Source organism: Schistocerca piceifrons, chromosome 1, assembly GCF_021461385.2.
Source record: "Schistocerca piceifrons isolate TAMUIC-IGC-003096 chromosome 1, iqSchPice1.1, whole genome shotgun sequence".
NCBI lineage: Eukaryota > Metazoa > Arthropoda > Insecta > Orthoptera > Acrididae > Schistocerca > Schistocerca piceifrons.
This window is the reverse complement of record NC_060138.1, coordinates 366229524-366252347: the sequence shown is the minus strand read 5'-3', so window position 1 is coordinate 366252347 and position 22824 is coordinate 366229524. Positions and strand designations below refer to the sequence as shown.

Here is a 22824-nt window from a genome sequence, read left to right as displayed (position 1 = left end):
TGCAAAATGGAACCAGTTAAAAAGGTTGTGCCAACTATGAAAATAGTGTAGAGATTCAAAATGACACCACAGTCGGTGTGACGACAAATGATAGTGGCACCAAAAATATCAATCATATTGATGAGATCCGAGAATATTACTCAAATTCAATTTATGCTGCTGACAATAATGTCTTACCTTATGATGCTACCAGGCTCACTATAGACAAGACTAATCCACAAATCTCACAAAGAACCATTTTGTCGTACAAAGCCTGCGAAAGACACACTAGTGCAGAATCAATTAATTTCAATTTCTCCATGTCACGAAAATTTGTTTCAAATTTGATGAAACAAGACACAATAGGTACACAAGGTGCTAATGTGTCATCAAGGCTTTCAATGCAGGACATATATAAAGGCCTCACTGACCTGATGAAGAATGTATTTAACAATTTTTCTACACAACAAACTAAAAAACTTGACAAAAAATTTTGTGATTTTAAAAATGAACAAAAGCAAACATTTATGGTTTTCCTAACATAGAGGTTCAATAATTCAAATCAAAATCCACACAATGGCTTTTCTAATGATTCAACAAGCAAACTTGCAGATATGGGGAAGAAATCAAAGGTGGAATTATTCATTGATTTGTCTAAGGAGATAAACAACATAGATCAAAAAGTGTCATCTATAGATGAAGTGCAAGAGAAAATGGCTTGTAAACTAAAGATTGTGAGTGATGTGCAGACTCAGATGCAACAGGCTCAGTAAGAAATTTGCTAAACTTTAGAGTTAGGTTAATGAGTTGCAATCTTTATATAAAGATTTATTGCAAGAAGTACAGGAGCTGTCAGTAAAATAGAGCAATTTAGATTAAGGCACTATGTTCATAAAGAAAGCACATGAAAAAATCGAAAAGGAGGTAAAGAATTTAAAGGACAGAGCCAAAGTGCAAATGCCTAGATAAGGGTACAAACCTTGCACAGAAGGCCATACAACAGCATAAGATTTATGTTGAAGCAGTTGAAGAGGTAGTCAAGAAAACAGAAAACAAATTGTCTGCTAGGACTGAGCTAACCTTAAAGGCAGCAGAAGAGAAGTTGCAGAGCGGTCTAACTAATGTTGCAAATGTCACAAGACAGATTCCAATAGCAGGCACCCAGGTGCAGTTGGACAGGACAGATAGCAGTAACACTTATCAACCATTTGTTACCAACACTTTAAATGGAGAAGAAAGGAATTATAAAATGTAACAGGCATTGCAAATGTCAATATCAGTTGCACAAATATATCCAAGAGTCTAATCAGAGGCATTTGAGCAGTGCCACACAAGCAACATGACAATACTGCACGTTTGCCTACTTTATTAGCAGACGAGGGTCTGCTCTGTCATTGTCAATTTCCGATTTTTTCAACAGGGAGTAAGAGAATGAACCCCACAATGTTTATCAGAGCTTTTTGCAATGTGTTACGCTGCAACTGGAAAGAAGCACAGAAGATCTAATTTGTTGTGGGGTATACACATGGTGATGTTTTATTGTGAGCAAAAGATATGGCTGGGAGAAGCCATACCTATGAGCAATTTGAACCAGCTTTCTTGTGCAAATATTGGTCCACAGCCATCCAATAGAGGCTGCATCGAGAGGTTTTCAGCCCATCACCATTCAGTAGTAAACATGAGGGACTGAGGGAGTATTTTTAAAAATACTTGTACAAAACCAGGTATTGGACAAACCCAGTTTTCCATGTGGACATAATGAAAATACTGAAAAGTCACCTGTACCTGCCAATATCAGGGATAAGCTGATCACTATATTTGAAAATGATACCGAGTATTTCTTATCTGTACTTGACTTGATCGAACTAATATATGACAAGGAGCTGTCGCAACCACAAAACATTAATAAGCAGTGTGTGCCTCTGAAAAATATTCAACAGGAAAATAGCAACAGTGACAACATGCAGCATGGTTGGCACTTATATGTCCCATACAACAACAACAACAATAATATGGTAACAGAGGAAACAAAAAGTCCAAATGAGGTTTCAAAGGAAATCACAAACAGAATTACAACAGACTGGTTTATACTAAACAGAGGGGCTGCTGATGACAGCCAGAGACTGCAGTAATATTTGTGAGGTGTGTGTGTGTGTGTGTGTGTGTGTGTGTGTGTGTGTGTTTTCGATCTTTGATGAAGGCCTTGTTGGCTGAAAGCTCATTTCCTGACAGTTTTTTCTTGTTGTGCCTACCTGTGAATCAGTATCTCTGCTATAGGGTGCGTAGCAACTACTCTTTTCATAATATTCCATCCTGGATTTTCAATTGTTTAAAAGGAGAGAAGTTGACAAATGAGAAAAACCATTGCCCTAGATACCTACAGGAGAGAAAAAAAAGTAAACCAGCCTTTGATTAATCTGGAGGAAAAAGCCGAATAGAGGAAAAAGTCATATGAGAAAAGATTAGGCACACTGTACAGTTTCAAGCAGGATAAGATGTATTACTACAGACGCACCCTACATCTACAAAATGTGGGAAGCTCAATCGTAAATGGCAGCTTTTGAACACTGGGCCATTTGTAGTTACTGAAATTTCACATCCAGTTGCATACAGATCACCCTGCCCTAATAGTGGAAAGGACAAGGGATTTGATCCACACAAAGATTGAAGAGAATTTGTACACTAAAAGGATTGGACAAAGATCAAACTTCACTTGAAGCACTGTACAACAACAACTGAAATATTTCAATATAATAGGTATATAACAATTGTTTGCTTAGTTTTAAGAGAAAATTTTCATTTTATTTATTTATATGTTCTAATGGAAGCTAGGTAAGTGAAAGTAATTCAAGACTCTGTTTAATGTTGAAAGGCTATAAGAAGTCTGAAAATCAAGCACAATCACAATGGTGCCAATTCATTCCACAATACGTACATTTTCCAAAGACAACATGACAATGCACTTGAGATGTAAATGTGTGAAATAACATTACGAGAGAGAGAGAATGCACAGGTGTAGTAGGAGCTAACACATAGGCCAACAACCTCAGTGCATATGCAGAAATAGTTCAGTCCAACACACCATTTAGCATGCCGAATGCAATGCAAACTTGGCATCAAATAAGCTATATTCTGGAGGTATTATATAAGTTAATTACTATAAAAATGAAGGAGTCTACACTATAAGGATCAAACTAATACAGTAAGCAGGTTTAAGATAAAAGAAAATTTACAGAAGAAGAAAGAATGACTTACTACAGAAAGCAATCTACACACTGCACTGCTATTTATGGTGTGCACAAATTTACATGGTAGTTATATACACAATGAATAAAATATTATAAGGAAAGTATCTATAAACAATGAAAGAAAGAATAATTGAAGGACTATGGTCACATTACGAACAAAGTAAGAAAGATAATGAGGTTGTGTCCATCTACAACACCACTTATTAATTGCAGGTGTAATCATAGAATGAATATGGAAGGACTGGAAAAGTGGAAATGACAGGAACACTCTGAATATCTGTGCTTTTATAAAAGGAGGATTGGTTTTGAGAATTAAAAAGCTGTTGATGAATTTACACATACATGTACATAAACTAAAATGATATGTGTAAGAGGAGAAAAATGATACATTAGTTAGCCACAGAGCAACTACGTTCTTAGCTTATAAGTTATTATTAAGATGTGTGTATGAATGTGACAATGGCAATGAGTGATTACACTACATAGAATGTTGTTAAATGAAATTTAGGTCTAGCACTACCAAGGCAAAAAGGCATCAGGTCACAGATTATAAGGCACAAGCTATTGAGATGAATGCCAAATATGACTATTTATGATGTAGTTACATGGGATCATGACTTGACTGAACATTCTTCTACAACATTTTCTTGACACAAACTTCATAGTGACATATTTAAGTATATTATATGCACAAGGGTGCTATCCTGAAGATATTGAATTACACTCAGTACAGATACTTTCAAACAAGTAATACTGATAACTTATATGACACTTCAGTGTCAGAATTCTGCAATTAGTTCAGCAAACACTAAGTAAGTAGTTTCACAAAGATATGAAGAAGTGTGCACAAAGAGTCTACTCAATTATTCTATGGAGTGTAGATGATGGATTTTGGTAGCAGAGAAAAAAAATGCTTCTTTCAATTCCGTGTCACTTTCCCTTTTAGATTTTTAGATCAGTAGAGGCTTTTCTAGTAGACTTGAGAGAGGCAAGGCTAAGCTTAGTTATGTTTGCTTGTGTTGGTTAATGTGTAATGAAGATTTCTTCTCTTTTGTTAGCAATCTCGGTTTACGGGAGCGTGAGTCAGACAAAATGTGAGGACAGTGGTTTATGCATATCATAAAACTGTAAAAATGTATATTGTCCTTTCAACCTTACACTTGGGGGGGGGGATTTAATTGTTATTTTATGTAAGTTAATACTATTCACTGAACTCAAAAATTAAAAGAGTTACCTGCTCATGACACACCTGTAAGAGACAAACAGCCTTTGAATGGGCAAAGAAAATATCAAGTATTGTGTATTTAAAGTGTCATAAGATGTTGTTATATGGTTCCTAATGGTGAAAGTAAAATCTTAAAGGACATATGGTGGTACTGCAATGTTGTTCCTGCACAAGTTATAAATATTTAATGAACCTAGATGAGAATACGCATAAATTGTACCATATATGTACTCGATATGATAGTAACATGTAGATATATGCATATGTATGCTTAGATTAAATCATATCATATTAAACTGGAATGCATATTTTGAATATGTTATGTGAAACCATTTATGTATTGACAAATCAGACATCAAGAGTTACTTTTCATTTATCAAATGCTTGGCACATGCCATAAAAAAAGGTTACATTTATATATGTTTGCAATAGTGAGTGAAGGTGCAGCTGCTTACAATAACCCAAACACTTTCAGTTCATTTCTAGCAGCAAGGGATGCTAGACTTTGCTATGAGTGACCATATAAGGTGACAAAATTTGTGGACTTCTCTCAAGTTTGATGAGATCTTTGACGTGATGCTGAATGTATGGGTTCACCTTGGACATCGACATATGTGATGCACAATGTGGTTTCAGTACCATAGGTTGGAAATGATGAGCCTTTCTCTTGCAGCACTGGAAACTCTCAGTCATGCACTCACCTATGCATACTATCCTATGGAGCAGCTCTATGGACAGTTTGATGGCATGAAATTCATTATTATCTAAAAACTGTGAAAACAAACTGTGCTGTCCAGCTATGTTACACCAATGAGGTATGCATGAAATAAACATTGCTTAACGTATGTGAATTTAGACCTGCAAGAGGCATGTAGTGGTTACTCCACAATACTAGAGCCACAGAGTCTAACTTTAAACATGCCCTTTGTCGTGGTATGGACTTGGAAAATTAAACTTTCAGAATACGTAAATAAATCTGTCAAATAAGAGAAAGTTGACACATCTAGGGCATACATTAAAATAAGTTTGGCCATCAATAAAGGTATTTTAAATCCCTGTCATGCCAAAGATACAATATAAGTTATAACTGAAAATAAATTTTAATATGTTATGATTGTATGTAGAAAGGGCACCACTACTGCATAATGTTGTCTGGCAATCATAGACCATGCCAGTATAGAGCAGGGGGACAGTTATATTCGGACTTATGCTGGTCTACCTATATGGGTATATGTTTTATTTTTCTCTGTTTATTGTTATCCATTAATCAGCCTATGTAGGTTATGGCAAAGATTACAATGCAGTATGCCCACATCAATCAAGTCTATGGAGATAGCAAGAAAAATGAAGAACATTAATTTTCTTATGTTTTGTAAAAACTCCTATTGATTGTTTCATTAATGTTGTACTGTCTGTCTTTACCCGTCCATGATAGAGGATGTGGATTTCTGTTTAGTTCACTAATAGAGTGAAATATATTAATTCATATGGTACACAGTCAATGTCACTTGTTAGTTCCTTATTTCACCTGACCTATCTATCTGTGTCACCGGTACCCGTAATCCTTTGGAGAAGTAGGAAATTTAAGCAGAGCAAGCTGGACACTGTAACATTGCCTTTAAAGAAGAAGAGGAGGTGAATGACTTCAAGATTCACACAACTTCCAATAAATAATACGTTATTATATGTTACAAATTTTTAATGTATACAAAAAAATCATAAGCCTGACTGCCTTGAGTGTGCATCACTATGCTAAACTAGTTGAGACGCACACTCCCAAGTGATTTCACTATTGCTGCATCTTTTATGCAACACCAGAAAATTTTTATTATAATTATTATTTTTAAAATTGTTAATTAATTAGTGGAACCCACTTGTATTAATAAAGTTCTCACAGTTGCTGTTTATTACACATCAATGATGAGCAGCCTAGCTAGAATATCAATAAAAAATCTACTCACCAAGCGGCAACAGAATACACACATAAAAGGAGATTATAATTAGGCGAGCTTTCAGAGTCAGTGGCTCCTTTTTCAGGCAGAAAGAGAAGGAAGAGGGGTGAAGTTAAATACTGGAGAGGTCTAGGGAAAGGGGTAGATTTTGGGAAAGTCACCCAGAACCCTGGGTCAGGGGAGACTTCCTGCACAGGATGAGAAGGAAAGACTCTGTGTCTAGGAGTCTTTCCCGAAATCTACCCCTTTTCGTAGGCCTCTCCAGTCCTTTCCTTTCACCTTTATTCCTTCTCAATAACTCTTCTGCCTGAAGTCTTGCCTAATTATAACCTCCTGTTTGTGAATTGCCTTTACTCCTCACTGTTGATGACTCAGACAGCTTATACTTTATGCATATACTCCACTCTGTGACAATTTTGGGTAAACAGTACTTGTACGTGTGTGTGAGAGCCCAAATAAAATGTAGTTCTGTGCAACCACGTCATCATTTTCTAGCAAATCATTGATGTTTCCTGTTTACAGTTTACTGAACAGATTTTCCATTTCCACTTGAGGCTGGTCAGGTATTTGAGCATAATCCATACTGTTGATCACTGCCAGGAGATATCCAATTCTTAACTTTTTTGTAATCAGTTCAGGTGTTACCTTCAGCTGTTAATTTCATTCTTACAAAATTTCTTCTCCAAATTTTTACTCAATCTATCAGATTTGTTATAAACCTTTTCATTTTTCCAGATATCTCTCCAGAATTTGGTTGCTGTCTTTTTTCTGGTTTTCCAACTTTCGTGTTTATTTGCTGCTTCAAGTTATTACACTACATCCACACCCTGATGTCTTGCAGCATCTGCTAATGGTGTTGATTGAACATCTCCATGATGCTCTCATCTACACCTACGTCTATACTCTGCCGACTACAATGAGGTGCATGGCAGAGGGTACATCCCATTGTACCAGTTATTAATGTTTCTTCCTGTTCCATTCACTTATGGAGCATGGGAGGAATGATTGTTTGAATGTCTCTGTGCATGCAGTAATTATTCTTATCTTATCCTCACAATCTTTGTGTGAACAATAGGTAGGAGGTTGTAGTATATTCCTAGAGTTATCATTAAAAGCCGATTCTTGAAACTTTGTTAATAGACTTTCTTGGGATAGTTTACATCTGTTTTCAAGAGTCTGCCATTTCAGTATTCCTGTGACACTGTACTACAGATTAGACAAGCCTGTGACTATTCATGATGCCCTTCTCTGTATAGTTCAATATCCCTATCTGGTACGGGTCCCACACACTTGAGCAACATTCTAGGATGTGTCTCACAAGTGATCTGTAAGCAATCTCTTTAGTAGACTGATTGCACTTCCCCAGTGTTCTACCAATAAACTGAAGTTTACCTCCTGCTTTACCCACAACTGAATCTATGTGATCATTCCATTCCATATCCTCACAATGTGTTACACCCAGGTATTTGTAAGAGTTGGCCTATTCCACCAGTGACTCACTGAAATTATAGACATAAGATACTATATTTTTTTCATTTTGTGAACTACTACTACTACTACTACTACTACTACTAATACTACTGCTACAACTATTAGGAAATAGTTAACTCACAAAGCTATATAATCATGACAAATTTGCACATGTGACAAGTACATCACTAATCGCAATATTTATGTACTACAGTTCCTCATAGAACTTTACATGAAATAAATGTCTTGTTATGGAAATCTTCAAGCTGCTGATATCATAACTGCATCCTGTATTTGTCCATTGGTGCTGTTCAAAGAAGGAGAAAGAGTGAACAAAAGGAGTAGGAGCAGACAAAGGAGCAGCACTATGAACAACAGAAACAGTTGGTATGTTTAAAGAAACACAAATTTTGAGTAATTTTAACAAAATTAATATAACTAACGTATACATCAGACAACCGAAGTGAGTTTAACATGAAATCAGCACCTCAACTTAACTAAAAGAAGGGACCAGTTGATAGAATATGTTTTGAGGCATCAGTGAGATGTCAGTTTGGTAACAGAAGGAGGGGTGTGTGTGTGTGTGTGTGTGTGTGTGTGTGTGTGTGTGTGTGTGTGTGTGTGTGTGTGTGTGTGTGTGTGTTTTTGAGGGAGGGAGGGAGGGAGGGAGGGTGGTGGAGAGAGAGAGAGAGAGAGAGAGAGAGAGAGAGAGAGAGAGAGAGAGAGAGAGAGAGAGAGAGAGAGATTTATTGCTGAGAAAGTGAACTCTAGTATGATCGTAACAGCAGGAGAGAAGTTTGAGCACCCAGTCATCAGATGAAACCTACCAATTCATAATCATAAACTGGCAGTGAAGATAAAACAGATGTGGCAATTCCTTAACAACAACTCAGCAGGATTTTTAAGATCCAAGAAGATATTAACAATACAAATTTAATGAAATCATCTCATAATAAAGTATTTGCATCTGTTCAAAACTCTCATTTAATTTCTGAAAAGAACATTAGCAAATTCAAAGGTCTACCAAGTCACATATATTAATTCACTGTCCATGGTTTCATCTGATATGTTACTGAAACATTTCTCTCCTGCAGCTGAACTGTCCTATTATCGATTTGTAATTACTCTATTCAAACCCCTGTCTTCAATTTCTTGCGTTAATGGCCTCCTCCGTGAAAGATCAGCTAGAATTACTGACATAAATTCATTTGTTGTTACAACTTCCACCTTCATAACAGGTTCAAGTAAAATAGTACCAGATTCTGTCAACATCTGAAACACAAGAAAAAGAAACAAAATAATGAACAGAAAATGTGATATAAATATTTAGTCAATATAACATATAAATTTTGTGTGCATCAGGATGGAATAAATTCTTCTAACCTTTTTGATGCACTGAGTCATGGCTGCAGACACAAAAGTTTCAGATGTCCCTTTTCCAATTTCAATCCAGTGCAATATGATATGGATATTGATGACCTAAATAAAAATTGCAGAATGTATTAAACTATATCAGAACAATGGGAAAGTAAACATATAAGCTTGGATACACATTTCAGCTTTCATGACACAAACTCTAACACACACACACACACACACACACACACACACACACACACACACACACAAACACAGTGTTTAAAAAACTAAAAACAGTGAAGATAAGAGATGAATTAGTTGTTGATTTATAGCAACAGGAAGTGTGGCTAGAAGAAAAAATATAAGGGTTATTCGCAATTAGTTCCTCAATAATATCTCCACTGAAATACAATCAACTATCAGAGTTCTTGAACTTGCATCTTATTTTTGGATTAAGATGTCTATCTTAGACTATTTTTATTGTTTATTCAGACAGATGATCCAGTGTGGGAGCTGACACACTATTGTTACCAGACTATGCTAGCAGACAGAGCATAAACACTTAGGGTTTATAAAACCAAGGAATTCATCATCTGATGCAGAATATGCCATCAGCTGCCAGATAAGATCTCACAGACAAAGACGAAACCAGAATTAAAATAGCTGGGATACATATAAATAAACTTAGACAAGCAGGTGATACCTTACTGATGGCAGAAGGTGAAGAAGAGTTAGAGATCCTCTTACAGAAAATGAAAGAAGGAAGTGTAAAGGCTGGTATAATGTTGAATGCCAAGAAATTGAAAAATATGGCAACTACACCTATCACCTCGTGGCAAAAAGGAGGCGCAAAAATGAAGGTAATTTCTGTGTTCAATTTCTTGGCTCTTAGAGTTCTGCTGATGGTAACTGTAGTTGCAAAATCAAGAGCTCCTTGTTACTTGGTAGAAAGGCAATGTCCAACTTTGACAATGTTTTAAGGAGTAGAAGCACAACAACAAAGAGCTGTATAATAAGGGTCATGGTACACAGATGAGACCTGGACCATAAGAAAGGCTAAATGGGTAGAATAGACAACTTCAAACTGTCTTATTGGAGGGAACTCTTTGGAGTTCCATGGACCACAAAGAGAATGAATAGGTTGGTACTGCAGCAAATAGAACCTTATTATCCTTAGAAGGTCTCATACCAAAACAAAAACTGACCTCCTTTAGATGCATTATGAGAAGATATGATTCACTGGAAAAGACGTCAATGCTGGGGAAGATCAAAGGCATGAGGAGGAGAGGGCAGCAAAGGTTGAGATGGATCAACAGTGTCACAGAAGTGATGGATTCCAACCTGGAAAGCTTGCGAGAACAGGACACAATAAATTGGCGCGCTTTAGTTCATGGCATCATGGAGAGTCAGAATCAACTAAATGAATACACACACACACACACACACACACACACACACACACACACACACACACACACACACAGAGAGAGAGAGAGAGAGAGAGAGAGAGAGAGAGAGAGAGAGAGAGAATGTTTTTCTATTCACTTTCCCACATTTTAAAAGTTCTAGCTACATGCTGCATTTTTTGTAATATCATAATATCATGCATGTACATTTCTTTAGATTGGTGTTTCAATCTTTTCTTATTAATTGGAATCTAATTCCTTAATTCATCTACCAGCCATTTACCTGTTTACATGTCCCACACGCACCCCTTTCATTTTCATGACCATTAGAATTATGTCTATAACTGCAGTCTTGTTTCATGATCCATTTATTTGTTTTCCCATCTCTCCTAGTTATTCCCAACATTCATCTCTCAATTGCATCCTGATCAATCTTCAGTTTTTGAATAAGTTTTTGCTTTTAAAATCCATGTCTCACTGCCATAAGCCAAAACTGGTAATACATATTGCTTATAAACTTTCCTTTCTGAGCAAATGATAACTGTACTTTAGAAAACACTAATTAATTTACAATAAGCACTCAAGGACAATGATATTGTTCTTGAATACTCAGTATAAGATGTGGCAATCATTACACTCAATAGGAGTTACCCCTTTATTATAAGAGTGAAGTCACTTGAAGAATCACTTGTACAATGCACAGTATTAGAAAATTTTAAAAGAAATTCTGTTGTGACACATGATACAGAAGTAGGTAATACAAAGTTCATATGAATAGAAGGGCATACAATATTACGTGAAACCAAAGCTGCTTATTATGAGAAAGATCACTGTGTCATGCTTTTATATAAGTTTAGAACACTCTTCAGCACCAATAACTAGATTGATACTGTTAGCCTGGTCATGACAAGACAGCTGGTTGGCCCATCCTACAGCAAGATAAAATTAAGCATACTACCATGTATGTGAGGCAATGCAAGCAGAAGTGAATATATGTAGTAGATAATATGTATTAATGATACTGATCTCATCCAATACACTACATAAGGAATATTGTCATATTTGCAACTTGCAAATGCAGGCAACAGGCATGCTGGACTATGTGAGAGCTGTCATTACATCTGCAGTTCTCAGAAAAAAATTATCCACCACAGCCTGAACCAACGTGAACTTCATTTGCTTACAGTTTCATACCGCCATTCATCGGATCAAGAAGTTATATCATACATGCATGTAGGAGAGTGATGCAGTGTTTTTCTTTTTTGCTGAGAAACACTTCACCTGAAATTTAAATGATGGTCAGAGAGCAGAGGATAGTACATTGATCTTCAATTTGTGAATGTGTATACGCTGTATGTATCAAGTGCCAAGTGTTATTGGTGTGGTTTTCAGTCTCAAGACGGTTTTATGCATCCTTTCAGGCTAGGCTACCATGTGCAAGCTTCTTCATCTCCAAATAAATAATACAACCTACACCCAGTTTAATGTCTGTACTGTATTCAAACCTTGGTCTCCCAGCATTTTTTTTGCCTCCCGCACTTCGCTCTAACACTAAACTGACAATTCGTTGATGCCTCAGAATGTGTCCTGTTAACCCAGCCCTTATGTTAGTCAAGTTGTGCCATAAATTTCCTTTCTCGAAAATTTAATTGAGTACTTCCCCATATTTTACCTGATCTATCAATCTAACCTTTAAAATGATTCTTTAGCATCACTTTTCAAAAAATTCTATTCTCTTCTTGTCTGAACTGCTTATCATCCTTGTTTCTGTACTCCAGAACATCCGAAAAAACCTCATAACATTTAAATTTATATATGATGTTAACAAATTCCTCTTTTTCAGAAATGCTTTCCTTGCTATAGCCAGTCTGCACTGTATGTCCTTCCTACGTCAGCCATCATCAGCTACTTTGCTGCCCAAATAGCAAAACTTATCTACCACTTTTAGTGTCTCATTTCCTAATGTCATTCCCTCAGTATTGCCTGACTTACTGCAAATACATTCTATTACCATAGTTTTACTTCTATTGATTTGCATCTTATAATCTCTTTTCAAGACATTTTCCATTCCATTCGCCTGCTCATCCAAGTCCTTAGACATCTGTGACAGACTTACACCATCAGCTAACAACAAAGTTTTTATTTCTTCTTCCTGAACTCTAGTCCCTTTTCCAAATTTCTCCTTTGACTCCTTCACAGCCTGCTTAGTGTATAGACAGAATGACTCCAAAGTAGACTGCAACCCTAGCTCTCTCCGTTTTCAACTACTGCTTGCCTTTCATGTTCTTTGACTCTTAGAAGTGCAGTCTGGTTTCTGTACAAGCTGTATGTAACTTTTTGTTCCCTGAATTTTATCCTTGTTATTTTCAGAGTTTCCTCAAGTACATCCCAGTCAACATTGTGAAACGTTTTGTCTAAATCTACAAATGCTATAAATGTATGTGTGACTTTCTTTTTCTAAGATAAATCACAGAGTCTGTGTTCTTGTGTTCCTGAATTTCTCCTGCACCCAAAATGATCTTCCCTGCTGTTGGCTTCCACAAGCTTTTCCATATTTCTGTAAATAATTTGTGTCAGTATATTGCATCATGGTTTATTAAGCTCATCTTAACATGGTGATATTCACACCTGTCAGCATCTGATTTCTTTGGAAAGGAAACTACTACACTCTTCCTAAAGCCTGAGAGTATTTTTTCTGTCTCGTATCGTGCACAACAGGTCAAATGGTTTTGTCATAGCTGGCTCTCCCAAGAATCTCAATAATTCTGAGGGAATACTGTCTATTCCAGAGGCCTTGTTTAAACTTAGACCTTTCAGTGCTCTGTCAAATTATTACAGCTCCTGTCTTGTCTTCAACTATGTGGTATGTCCGGAAAGTAAGTACTATTTTGAAAAAAAAACTCAAAACATTTTTTCAAACCAAAATTTATTTTTATAAGAAAGAGTATCTAACTATTTTTCCACATAGTTGCCACCATTCTTCGAACAATTATCAATGCAAGAAACCAATTTTTCTATGCCCTCTTCACAGAAAGACGCTGCCAGTGAAGACAGCCACTTCTGAACACCATTTTTTGCATTGTTTTCTGCTTGTTGAGTTTCTTGCCCGAGGTGAAACCATCAATGCAGTAAAATATTGTGAAACATTGAGAAAACTTTGGTGCATGGCGTGTAGTGCTCAGTCAGGGCACTGTGGTGCTTCATGACAAGTGCAAATACCCATTCTGCTGGTGTCACTCAAAAGCTTATTTAACAATTCCAATTAGTTGGGGCAGACTGATTTCCCAACATAAGGCCCCAACATTGCGCTAATAATCTCTGGTTATTTCAATTTGCCTGGATCCCATCTCATTAACTTCCAACCATTTCGCAATTTCTTGAACTTTAATATACAATTCATAACTAACAAATCAAATAACGGAAAATCCAGGATGGAATGTAACAATTACGAGAAAGAAAGTTGCTACTCATCATATAGTGGAGGTGCTGGGCCGCAGATAGGCACAACAAAAAGACTGTCACAAATGAAGTGTGGTTTCAGTTGCCCCAGTCTGCAGTCGTGTGTGTGTGTGTGTGTGTGTGTGTGTGTGTGTGTGTGTGTGTGTGTGTGTGTGTGTCTATTGTTGATGAAGGCCACTGGCCGAAAGCTTTAATTGTGAGAGTCTTTTCGTTCTACCTATCTGCGATTCAGCATCTCTATTATATGGTGAGTAGCAACTTTCCTTCTCATTATTCATAACTAACAAATTGGCATCAGAGTCCACAGTTGCCCCTAGAAATGACTTTCAGCTTAAAATCTGGTTTTGTAATTGCTGCCTTACCGTTCTCCTGTTCATGTTCTCCCACTGGTTTCACTTCTTGTCTTTCTCCTACAGCCAAATTCCAGTCACCCAATGCAATTAAGCCCAATGCAACTAAGTTTTCCACTCTGTTAATTATCTGAATAATTCCCTTTACTGCATCATACATTCTTTCAGTTTTTTCATCATTTGTGGAGCTGGTTGGCATATAAACTTGTACTATTGTGGTGGATGTTGGCTTCATGTATCTTGGCTGCAATAATGCATTCACTTTACTCTTCATAACAGCTTAGCCATATTTCTATTTTCTCATTCATTATTACATCTTCTTCTGTATTACCATTATTTGACTTTTAATTTATCACCCTTTACTCAGCTGATTAGAAGTCCTGGTTTTCTCACACTGAACTTCACTAATTCCCACTACATCTAACTTAAACCAAATCATTTCACTTTTTAAATCCTCTACCTCCTTACCAAATTAAGGGATCTAACATTTGCCACTCCATCCTGTAGAATGTCAGTATTGGCTTTGGTTGGTTGATTCATGGGAGGGGGCCAAAAACCAAGGTTATCGGTTCCACTGGCTTAGGGAAGGATGGGGAAAGAAGTCGGCCATGCCCTTTCAAAGGAACCATCTTGGCATTTGTCTGAAGCAATTTAGGAAAATCATGCAAAAACCTAAATCATGATGGCTGGATGCGGGTTTAAACTGTCGTCCTCCTGAATGTGAGTCCAGTGTGTTAACTACATCACCATCTCACTTGGGAGTTTTGGTTTTCTTTATGGCTTTGTTCAAATGAGTAGTTCCTGCTTGGAGATCCCAATAGGGGACTATTTTATCTCCAGAATATTTTACCCATGAGGATACCATCAACATTTAACATACAGAAGAGTTGCACACCCTCTGGAGAAATGATGATCATAGTTTCTCCTTCCTTTCAGCTGTTCACAGTAATAAGCTCAGCAAGACCATGTTGGCTAATGTTACAAGACCAGATCAGTCAGTCATCCAGACTGTTGCCCCTGCAGCTAATAAAAAGGCTGCTGCTCCCTCTTCAGGAACCACATGTTTGTCTCATCACAGATACCCCTCCATTGTGGTTGCACCTGTAGCATGGTTATCTGTATTGTCAGGCCACTCAAGACCTAATGTGACAAGGCCAATGATTCATGGAGGTGTCAAGTGCTATAAAGTTAAAATCATATGTTATGAGCAAGCAAAGTAAAACACTGGTAAGACAATTGACTCACATTCAGGATGACGTAAGTTCAGACTCCCCTCTGGCCATACAGATTTACATTTTTTGTGGTTTCTCTAAATAATTTATGGCATATTATGAAATGGACACATCTGCATTCCATCCTCATCCTTCCCAAAACCAAATTGCCTGTAATGACTTTATTTCATCACAAGGTGTTGAAGCTTCTTTCATTTCCTTTACATATATTATGATACCCAAGGTTACTAAATAAGAAGGTTGGGCAGTAAGCGCTCTGCTCTGCCATTGGCTGGCCTAGTGACGTCAGCATGGAAGCAAGCGCTCACAAGCAGACGACACGGCATGTGCGTTTACGTCAAGTTTTTGGCAGAAGATTTTGTTTATACCAGAAATGAGATGTCTAAACTGCTTTTCTGCTGCTAAAATATTATAGTTAAAACTGATGGTGACAGCTTTTCCAGAGTTTCCAGAGATTTCTTATGTAGTTCTCGTTTCTTATACCGTTTGGTTCTGTCTTCTGTTGTGGGTGACACATTACCAGTCGCACTACTGCACTACTTTCGCAGCTTATGCCTCACACATCGGTAAAATGTCAGATCACAACCACACTGACACACACTTGAAATTCGAAACCTCGGCTCAAATAAATCAGAAACTATTCATTTAATCGCATTGAAATGAATTTACTTAAGAGCTCGAAGTTGCACACACTTGTTTGTAAGAACAGCATTCCTTCTTTCTAAAGCCACTATAGTATTCATCAAAGTAACTTTATCTGTGTCTCAAAACAAAAAAACTGCCATCTGTACATGTGCTCTTATTATGATGTTTCTTATTTGATGACAGCTTTTCCAGAGTTTCCAGAGATTTCTTATGTAGTTCTCGTTTCTTATACCGTTTGGTTCTGTCTTCTGTTGCGGGTGACACATTAACAGTCGCACTACTGCACGGCAAATTGCGCGAAGGAACTGCATCTGGCTTGAGCATTCTTTTTCAGGGCAAATTAAGCAATTCAGACTGTAAATCCCTTAAGTAATCTGTTTCTGCGAAATGGCGAGAACATACTCGTGCATGCGCCACATTTACACTGTCTTTCCTATAACATTTCGACAACCACAGTTTTTGTAATGTTTCATTACGCGGGAAACTGTGATACATTACGTCAGTTCCCTTTGTGCTCCGGTTGTAAGAAAAACAGCCTGTAACAGCACAGCCTGGCATTGTAAATATTAATTTTCTCACTCACTTGTAGATTCTTCAATACGAATTTCACAGGACGAACCATAAACTATAGAGCTGGCGAACACAATGTTGATCCCGCTGTCCACTATCGCTAACTATTTCAGTTCCGAATCAAATATCAATTACAGCAAAAACCGTTAACACTCCCGAATTCCGACTGTTTCCGCTGTTGACTGAGTACCTCAGAAGAAAGAACTCATTCAAAATACTCCTTCAAACACAAAACAACACAAGAAAAACAATCACACACAATTCGAACTGTGTACTGCTTGGCACAGCTGCTTCCACCGTGACGTCATGCACACAACTGAGAAAACACGTTGCTTTCTGCGCATAGCTTTCTGCACCCCCCTGATGATACCCAGGCACTATCAGTGTCAATTCAAAACACACAAATATGCTACACACACACACACACACACACACACACACACACACACACACACGAGAGAGAGAGAGAGAGAGAGAGAGAGAGAGAGTACACAGATAATCAGTTATCTTCAACTATCCGAATCTCCCTACACTCCGCAGAGGATGACATGGCCTCATGAAACGCAGAAGCGTGTATGAACTCCTTTTAGCCTGGAAGGCTACTGTCTACTTTGGTTATAGTATTTTTGGTAATGCTAAGATTGGAGAACTTGGGGTCTGCATGTTCAGTCATTGGTAATTGTCTTTTACAGGTTGACTTAATGTTCTTTCACTGACCTTTCTGGAGGAATCATATTTTTTTACTGAAATACATAGAAAGCATTTCATGATGACTAATGTATTTTCTCTAATTGCCCTTCCCAATGCATGTGACCAACAGCTCTGACAACTGACATCATTGTTTACCAAATTCTGAGGGGTCACACTGATCATGATGACAAAAAACTCACTACAAATGATCTAAGTATTAGTAAGCACCTGACTGAGTCTCACTGGAAAGTATTTTGGACAGTAAATAAGACAACTACTGAGGAGTTTAAATATAAATATGTCCAAGAAGTAGATTGGAGACCTGTGTTTGATGAAGGCAATGCAAATTCCAAGTTCCAAGTATAATTTGTTCACTAGTGAAGTGGGACAAATAACTGAAAGTACTTTTCCAAAATTAATTTCCAGGGCTACAAGTAAGGAAGCCACTATTAAGCCACAAATAACCATTGGTGTAAATACTTCCTGCAAATGAAGGCAAGTATTATATATCAGATCAAAAATTCCAACCCAGCCCAGCTAAATCAGTACAAAAACATTGCAAAATATTAAGTACAGTTATTAAGAAATCTTAAATTTTACATTCCAGCTCCAAAAGACTAACTCTAGTAACAAAGCCAAAATTGTTTGGGGTAATAAGCAATGAGACTGTTGTTGCCCTTTCAGGTAGGACCCAAGGCAGTTTTATAAACACTGAAAACAACAATACACAGTATGTAATAAAAATACGGAGGCAGAAATCTTTAATGAGCATTTTTCAATTTTTGCTGAGAAAATAGGGTAAAATGGCTCTTTATAAAAGGTCACTAAAATACTGAAAAAAAAAACAAAATATTTCTCTGATCCATTAGAACAGATAAGTACAATTCTCACAACAGTGTATTACAAGTTTGTTTGTTTGGGCATTTACAAAACAAATATAACAGTGTATGAAATAAGAAAGACAAAAACAAAATATCAATATATGTACACAATTAGTCAAGTACTCAGTTAAAAGTGTTCTGTAATCAGTTACCGAAAATTCTTGTTCATGTCTCCCTGAATTAAGCTCTCTCCCTCACTGATTGAAATTTGCAATCATGAAGCTCGTTTACAAAGGCAATGCTGCAGATGTTTCAAATTATTATCCTGCCTCCCTTCTGACAGCAATGTCTAAAGTACTTGAAAAAGTAACATATGGCAGGAATGTGAAGCATCTTGACAGCTTCACATTATGAGTAAAAACTAATTTGTATTTCGAAATGAAATCATATTTTCAATCACAAATGACACATAGGAACACCTAGACAAAAGACATTGCTGGTTTGTGTATCCTGTCGTCTTTCGAAACCTTTCAACTGTGTCAATCACATGATACCTCTGGAGAAAGCAGGAGACAACTGAGTGACTGGCTATAATCTTCTCTACAGGACAGCCAGCCAAACATACTTATAAACGTAAACAACAAATAGGTAGAAGGAGTAGAGAGCGACTGGGAAAGGTATGATATGGGGTCTCAAAAGGATCTGTCCTCAGTCCCCAACTATTTCTCATATACACTAATGACCTACCTTTGTACTACAACAAGGCAATGTTTGCTGACAATATGGGCAATGTGACTAAAACTAAATATCCACCTCTCTGTAGATTAATGCCAGCCAGTTGCAAGCAGATACTCAAAACTGAATCACAGTTAATGCAAAAGCAATAAACCCCATAAAAATTATTTCCATTTCCATCCTGACCACTTACACTCACAGTACATTGTTATTGCACACAAAGGTTGGCAGATACTGAGAGCATACTGCTCAAAATTCTTAAATGTTCAAATGGATAGCGGGCTTAGCTGGGAACATAATATCCTCCAAATCTCAAAAAGACTGTGCTGGTAACCTTAAAGTCTGATTATTTTAGTTATTTGTGGACTCCTTTCTTGGTCAATTCTACAGCATAAAAAAGTATTTACCCAAGATAAAAACATTGTCTGAATTGGGCATGAAGTGGCTCTAAGAAGATCTTGCCATAGTATATTTTGGACAATTGTTTATACCGATGTCCACCTCACAAAGCATGTATTCAATTATGACAGTCATAACTGACAATCCTCCTCACTACGAAGGACACAATACATACCACAGTCATAACACAAGAAGGAAATTCCACATGAAGAATTTGTTTGTACTTCAGACACGTGCAAATACTGTTTCAACACAAATTTTAACTTGCTTCCAAATGATTTTAAGTCCCTATGAGGTCATAAATTATAAAAAATATGTTAAAACAATTTTTTCCAACTGCAATGTACATCCACGTACAAGCCCTACCACAGCGACCCCATTCCAGAAATCTAGCAGGATCTCCAGTTGTTCCTCAAATCCTTATATTCACCCCAGAACCATATATATATATATCCCCCTCTCCCCAGCCCAGGATACCCTATTTTGGCAAGTTACAGTGTTCCCACAGAGAAGGTCCCTGCTCTTGTGAATAAACACCTTCGGCCTATTACTCAAACCTACCCAACTATATACAAGACATCAGCCATTTCCTTCACTGACTCTCCATAGTTTCTGTTTCTTTACCATGCAGTGCTCTTCTCGTCACTGCTGGTGCCAGCCCCTCTACACTAACATACTAACATCCCCAGTGCCCATGGCCTTGAGCTATTGAATACTATCTTTCCCAACACCTGACTGACTCCAAACTTACAACCTCCCTCCTGGTCACTATGATCAACTATATCCTCACCTACAATTACTTCTCCTTTGAAGATATCACCTACAAACAAATCTATGGTACAGCAATGGGCACCTGCGTGGTACCAGCATATGTTAACCTATTTATAGATCATCGAGAAGTATCTTTCATAAATATCCAGAATCCCAAACATTTCACTTGAAAATTGGAAATTTGTGGTAAGTCCTATGGGACCAAAGTGCTGAGGTCATTGGTTCCTAAGTTTACACACTACTTGCTTCAACTTATGCTAAAGACAACATGCCCGAGGGAGGACTCGAACCTTCGATGGGGGCAGCCGCATGAACCGTGACAAGATGTCTCAGACGGCATGGCTACCCCATGGACATTTCACTTGGTTCAGTTTCATTGCAGACCTCGTCATGATCTGGACTGACAGTGAGAACACCCTATCCACATTCCTCCAGAACCTCAAATCATTCTCGCCCCTTTGTCATCTAGATCAATGTCGCCCTCCACCTCAAGGTCAACTACATCAGAAACTCCATCCAAAATCAAACGTACCAACCACCAACAATATCTCTACTTCAAAGGCTGCCACCCATTCCACACCAAAAAGTCTCTGCCATAAAGCCTAGTTACTCATAGCTGTTGCATCTGTAATTATGAGGAGTCCCTTTCCAACTATGCCAACGGCCTCACTGAGGCCTTCACAGACTGAAATTACCTTTCCAGTCTTGTCCAGAACCAGATCTCCCATGCCTTGCCTCCCCAGTCACCTACTATGGTGTATATAGGGCTGTCTTCTGCATAGTTTCACCACGACACTTCCCTCTATCTTTAGTGGCCCAGGTTTCATTCCTGACACACCTACAAGGTTGTTAGCAAATAGATGAGGCAAGATACTGTGTATGTGATACCAGCAGCTGCTACAGCATCTGGGAGTGCCAGTTTCGCCACTACATGACATGTGAGTCACAGCATGCAGTGCTGTTATAAGCAGGTAGTATTTTACATCCACATGGTTACATGCTCACATGGTACCATGCTGCATCCTTCTGTACATGGGTACATAGGTCTGCACTCGATGCAGAGGAGGCTAGACATGTCCTGGACTCTGAATGATCAATAACCGCTTCAAGTCCTTGCAACGAACTGCGCCTGCCTTGGCTGCTGCAACTCCCACTGCCCACTGAGTTGTTGTGCCATCTTCAGTGTGTGTCATATCTGCCACTGCACTTTCAATAGCCACTCATGAGGCATCACTTCATCACAGTAGCCACTGACTGCCTATGAGCTCCTTGTCTCATAGGATCATTCCGAACTTTCTTCCCTGCTCCTCAAAATACTGTTCAAGATAGACAGTTTTGTTATCAAGTTGTGAAGATATTCTCCCTCGGAAGTGTACTTTGCTTAGTTACTGTAATAAACTGTTGTGTTGTAAAAGTGTGTTTTGTCACACCTCAGTAGGGGATAGAACACCCATCAGCCCCATAGCCGATACCTGTGCCGCCACAAAGGACACTCCTCTCATAAGAAGGTAAAGTTGTATGGCATGGCACATGACCTACTCTTGAAGTGCACCACAGCACAAATGTCCCCATTTGATACAGAAATAATAATCAACAATATTGCAAGCACTCATTTCATGAGACACTACACTGAGGTTTGTAATTTAACCCAGAACATTGGCACAAAGAATGGTGATCATGGACTTTATGCACCCACACTCTTGTCCCCTCTGGCATAAAGGCAAAGAGAAAATTACCAACAGTGCATGGTGTATTAGGACAGTCATCCATCGAAGTACTAGCCATTCCCAATGCCATATCCTTCTCCAAACATACTCCACCTCTGCTCTCATATCCTTGAAATAGATCTAGATGCAAGACCTATCTCATACATCCTCTCTCTATCACTTATTCCAGTCGTGCCACAGACATCTAATATAGGCAAAGCCACCGGTGAAAGCAGCAGTGAGATTTAAAAACTTCACTGCAACCACCTGGACCTGACTACTAACAAACTACCGAGCGAGGTGGCGCAGTGGTTAGACACTGGACTCGCATTCGGGGGGAGGACGACGGTTCAATCTCGCGTCCGGCCATCCTGATTTAGGTTTTCCGTGATTTCCCTAAATCGCTCCAGGCAAATGCCGGGATGGTTCCTTTCAAAGGGCACGGCCGACTTCCTTCCCCGTCCTTCCCTAATCCGATGAGACCGATGACCTCGCTGTCTGGTCTCCATCCCCAAAAACAACCAACAACCAACTAACAAACTGACTGACTGTACAAATGGACACTGCCTAACTGTAGTCAAGGGACATATTGATTACCCAGTTGCTGAGCATTTTGCCCAACATGGTGTGTTTCACAGTAATGACTGCATCACAGCCTGTGCTATATGCATTCTTCCCACCAACACCAGTTTTTCAGAATTACACATGTGGAAACTCTCCCTATAACATAGCTTTTGTTACTGTAACCCTCACCCCCAGAATCCACTTTTGATAGTCCTTGTGCTCCAACTGCATATTCCCTTCTCT

The 22824-nt window shown here is 38.1% G+C and overlaps 1 protein-coding gene across 4 annotated transcripts in view; it reads right to left on the bottom strand.

Moving 5' to 3' along the window:
• The window catches only part of LOC124786008 (ribosome-releasing factor 2, mitochondrial), a 254049-nt gene that overhangs the window by 20140 nt on the left and 211085 nt on the right, over positions 1-22824 (bottom strand). For all 4 annotated transcript variants that reach the window (XM_047254229.1, XM_047254228.1, XM_047254231.1 and 1 more), the window contains 2 exons: positions 9258-9353; positions 9000-9146 (listed from right to left, as the gene is read on the bottom strand). In XM_047254229.1, the coding sequence (XP_047110185.1) occupies positions 9000-9146; positions 9258-9353 (243 nt within the window). The remainder of the gene's footprint in view (positions 1-8999; positions 9147-9257; positions 9354-22824) is intronic.